The sequence below is a fragment of the Limulus polyphemus genome, unplaced genomic scaffold (assembly GCF_000517525.1).
Source record: "Limulus polyphemus unplaced genomic scaffold, Limulus_polyphemus-2.1.2 Scaffold189, whole genome shotgun sequence".
Taxonomy (NCBI): Eukaryota; Metazoa; Arthropoda; class Merostomata; order Xiphosura; family Limulidae; genus Limulus; species Limulus polyphemus.
In genome coordinates this window covers 56,115-60,732 of record NW_013665799.1, presented here as the reverse complement: position 1 = coordinate 60,732, position 4,618 = coordinate 56,115, and the positions used below count along the sequence as shown (strand labels likewise).

The 4,618-nt window shown below is 28.0% G+C and overlaps 1 protein-coding gene across 1 annotated transcript in view; it reads left to right on the top strand.

The window, feature by feature from the left end:
* Nucleotides 1-451: 451 nt before the first annotated feature.
* Nucleotides 452-4,618, top strand: part of LOC106478206 (phospholipase ABHD3-like) — a 47,508-nt gene continuing 43,341 nt past the window's right edge. Inside the window, exon 1 of the mRNA XM_013938730.2 lies at nt 452-694. Coding sequence (XP_013794184.1) covers nt 584-694 — 111 coding nt within the window. The 5' untranslated portion in view covers nt 452-583. The remainder of the gene's footprint in view (nt 695-4,618) is intronic.

The following is a 4,618-nucleotide window of genomic DNA, read 5'->3' as shown; positions in this document are numbered from 1 at the left end:
TGTGTAACCCCCACACGTGACAAAAAAGCCTACACGAATAAAAGACTCATTCGCCACCTATGATTCCGTATATTCAGTTACTCGATCGATTAGACATGAAATTGTACAAGCAGCTTTATTTGCACATTAACTGTAGTGCTATTAGCAAGATATTTTCATTTCAGTTGAAACGTCAACTGTAAACTTTGGTCTACAAGTGAAGTGTAGAAACATTAAGAAAAAAATCTTATTTTGTTATTGTTACATAGACTGGACTTTGCATTACTTTCAACAAATAAACTGAAAGAATCTGCTCAACTAGAGAATAACTTTCCAACAACAATTGGATTGATTTTTACTTCTGATCTTTGGAGGTAGCTTACTTTATTAATTTAAATTAAAGGCTGTTTCATTACTTAATCACCAGAGGGTAGCAGCTTCGAAATCAAAGCATGTAAATATTACATAATACTACTGTCGTCGAAAGGAGAAATCGGCGATTCTATATGTACTGTTACGAATGCTGATTGTAGCTAGTCAGTCTGTGTAATTTGGTCCAGAAATGCCGCTGTAATATATCCGCCTCATAAAGTATTATTAAACAATGGACTTCGTAGAATCCACTTTGTTGTTTTACTCTTCTAGTCCTCGCTTAGCTTTGGCTGTTGGATGTGGGTTATTGTTTGTTATATACTATCTTACTAGTGTTGCCAAGGTAAGTTAAATTTGACGTAAATTAAACTACTTCATATTGAAAATGTAGAAGTAGAATGTTGAATGGCAAGGTTACTTATACGTGCATTCTTTTTAAATGTTAGTCTAACACAAGTAACAGTAACAGAGCACTTAGTTACTGATCAAAGGTAATGACCCAAGTCTTTATAAACCTCAGAAACTGGGCTTCCTTTCAATTTCGTAAAATAATAATAATATTTATTAAATAATTCTTAAGCGGGGAAATCATAATACTCGGCCTTAAATATTTTGCCAAAGCCCAAGTCTTGAGTTCTACAGTTAAATTTACATTCACTATATTGATTATTAATATTATTATTATACGTTGACATTATGATTAGGACGAATATAGATTATTAATAATATTATAATTTATATTAATCATGAGCGTTTTTAATTTTCATACTTGAGTTGATAGGAAGGTATTAAAAGTATAATTAACAAAAGGGCTAAAAGTAAAAGGGACTAGAATTTAGAAATGGATGAAGAAGAACTAGAAATAAACTGATAGAGAAACTGTTTTGAAGGATTTGAACTAACTGAAATATCTTTAAAGTTTTACCATATTGCAAAATATTACTTCTTCCTTAATACTAACTTCAGCCTTGTTTCCTTAACCAAAATTATTGATAAACATGCATGAAATATGATAAAAGAAATTATTCAATAAAATAAATCTTTAAGGACAACTTAATAAATATCATAAAACTCATAATTATATATATAAATAGTCATATGTATTTGTATATAATTATAGTTTATACACGAAATTATGGTATTTTAAGACATATGGGTAAGGTAGTTGATGTCCATAGTACAGTACCAGTGATAAAAAAAAAGAAGTCTAAATCCATATTTTAAAAAAATCAATATAACTGTGACAGAATACTAAGCTAACACTGGATGCCTATTATTTTTTTTATTTTTTTTAAATACACACCAACTCCTTCATAAGAGCAAGTTGCACATTATGTATACTATTTAGTATTTGAGTAGGCTGGGAATAAGGTGTCCACAATTTATGTACACAGTTGTGTCAGTTCATGTATATAACTTAAGTTATAGAATCATCCTATTATTAACCCAGTGTTCTTGGGCTTGGTCAATTGAACCGAGCCTGTACTGGAAATAATTATTTATAAAAATATTATATTTATAATATAAATAATTATTTATTTATATTCAAATTATTTTGAATAACAAAAGAAAACATAAAGCATGATATTTCAGTTATCCAAGAGAAGCTAAAATGTGTTCAGAAGTTTAATGTAACAGAATAATGTCTGCAGCAAAAAAAAAAAAGAGAAATTTTAACATAAAAATACATTCAGTTATTTTAATTAAAAAAATGGAGAATTTGGTTTTCAGGTGAAGTTAATTTTATACCTTTGATATGATACATGTAAATTACTATCTGTCATCTGTTAATTTTAATATTTTGAAGGTAGTTTTTATTTTATTATAAACATCTTGGCAAGTGTGTTATAATTGCATTTCTTAATAATGTTACCAAAACAATTTAATAGATTTTGACTGAAAAATATAGAGCTATCAGGACTAGATGATCACTTTTAAACATGGATAATATATAGTTGTACTATCACTAGCTATATGAAATGAGTTTTTCAGTTATCTTGAATTCCAGTACTAAAAGCACAGGGTTCAAAGTCTCTTATCATTATTATACTTTTTTATCTTTTATGTTGACTGTTACAAATCCATGCACATCACATACAGCAAAAAAAACAAAAAAAAACGTTTCTTTTAATAGTAACTACCTCATTGGTATTACTCATTGTAATTTTATAATATTAGAAATAACTGTTTAAAAAAACTGTTACCACCAGGTACAGTAGACAACTTGGGTTCAGTGTACAATAAATCTAGCTGTCCTCCCTGGCTTTGTACAGATTCTGACTGTCTTTGTTCTTGTAATGTAGTAGAGTCTAAGTCCTTATTCAGTATATTATGCTAAATGTTGTCCAGGACAAAAACTGGAGTTTTAAGATGAATTTTGTAACTTTTAGCACTTGTAAAGAATTTCTAATCAAAAATACAAATAAGCTAATTGTATAGATGAAAAGTAACTTATAGGTTAATAAAGCCTAATCTTTATAACAAATCAACTAGAAGTACTTAATGTTTTAAATCAACAAAAAATACAACTAAAACTTTAGAATTTATTCTTTCATCAGGTGAGTATCATTGCTGGTAACAGTAAATTTGTTCTTACTCCCAACAATATCTCACAAGGTTTGGCCAGCTTAGGAGATTTACTAAATTTAGGCTAGTTCTAAATCAATATAGTAAGTCCATAATGCAGAATAATCTTCATAAATGTAAAAATTATTAAAAATATAACAAATTATTCTAAACATAACCAATAATTTTAATAAAACCTGTATCAAGAAAAATGAAGTATTTCATTACTTGTAAAACAAAAACACCAGTCATTAGTGCACAAAATTTGAATATATACTTGTAATTATGCAGGTATTATCAGTTCAATATAGTCAATAATAAGAGATCAAAAGTACAAAAATGACTAAAAATCATAAATAAAAATACATTAGCTGTCTACAAACCTGAACATACACCCTGTAGTCAGGAAGACCATATAGGAACTAAGATTAAGGTTGCAAAAAAGAATAAAACTTTTTGCAATCACTAATATAATACATGTTAATTTTATATCAAGATTCATTCATTTGGCAGCAATCTTTATGATCATGGCCAAACTTCAGGTGTACATGTTGATGATATTGTAATTAATATAGCCTTAGTATATATATATATATTGCTGGGATTTTGAGTTGCAAATTATTTTTAATATTGAAAATACTTTCCTAAAAGTGAAAGAGTACACATCTAAATGGATTATATCGTTCACAAGCATATAATTATTTGTAATTTACTTAATGTACACATGTTACATGTGTAAAATATTTTGTACTGTATGAAGACTTTTCAATTAGCTGTTTTGAAGATGTAAAACCATGTATTACTTTCACTCAACACAACACACTTTTAATCAGGATTCATGCAAGGTTACTTATTTTGTATTTAAAAAACAACAACTTCTGTCTTCATTAAAACATAGAAAATATTGTTACTAATTTGGAAATAGATTTTTAATTTTTTGTTGTTATCACTTACAAAATGAGAGTACAAATTCATAAGTTTCAGAGCTGGTTCTGTCAAAGAACTAATGAATAAACTGTTATCTGTTTCGAGATGGATAACAGGTGAAAGGCTATGTCATCTTGTTTGTTGAATCTCATTCAAAATTTTATTGAACTACTATTTCATGGATTTATGTCAAAAACTTTGGTATCAAACTGTAGATTATAATTCAAATTTTAGTACTATATACTACTCAATTTCTTAATTTAATAGTAAATATTAAAAAAACACAGATAAACATCAATTTTTGTGTATCACTTGGTATGTTAAATGCAGCACTGGTTCAGATTAGATGTTTTTGAAGTCAAAATACTAAGTATAGTTTTGTATGAATTAGAAACTCAAATTACTGATATTGACAAGCTGGTATATACAATAAGAGCCTCTTATCTTTTCAGTTTGCTAAGATATTGCTCATGTAATAAATCAAACACTGTGGCACCTTGCCCACCTCTTTCCATTTTTGGAAATGCTCCCTAATATACACTTACTTCTATATATGAAATGAATAACCAGTTGGAAGCTCAGAATGTCTCCCTATTAGCTTTCTCAGCCATTTTAACAGTTTTGGTGCCATTTCTTTCTTTTGAACCAATATTTCAATAAGGTATGGTGTGTCTTTAGTCTGCCTAAAATTTCATATTTTTTTAGACAAAAATACATCTTAGTTACTAAGCTTGATAAATTATGGCAGAGTTCTGTGGTGTTAATGTAGTAATTT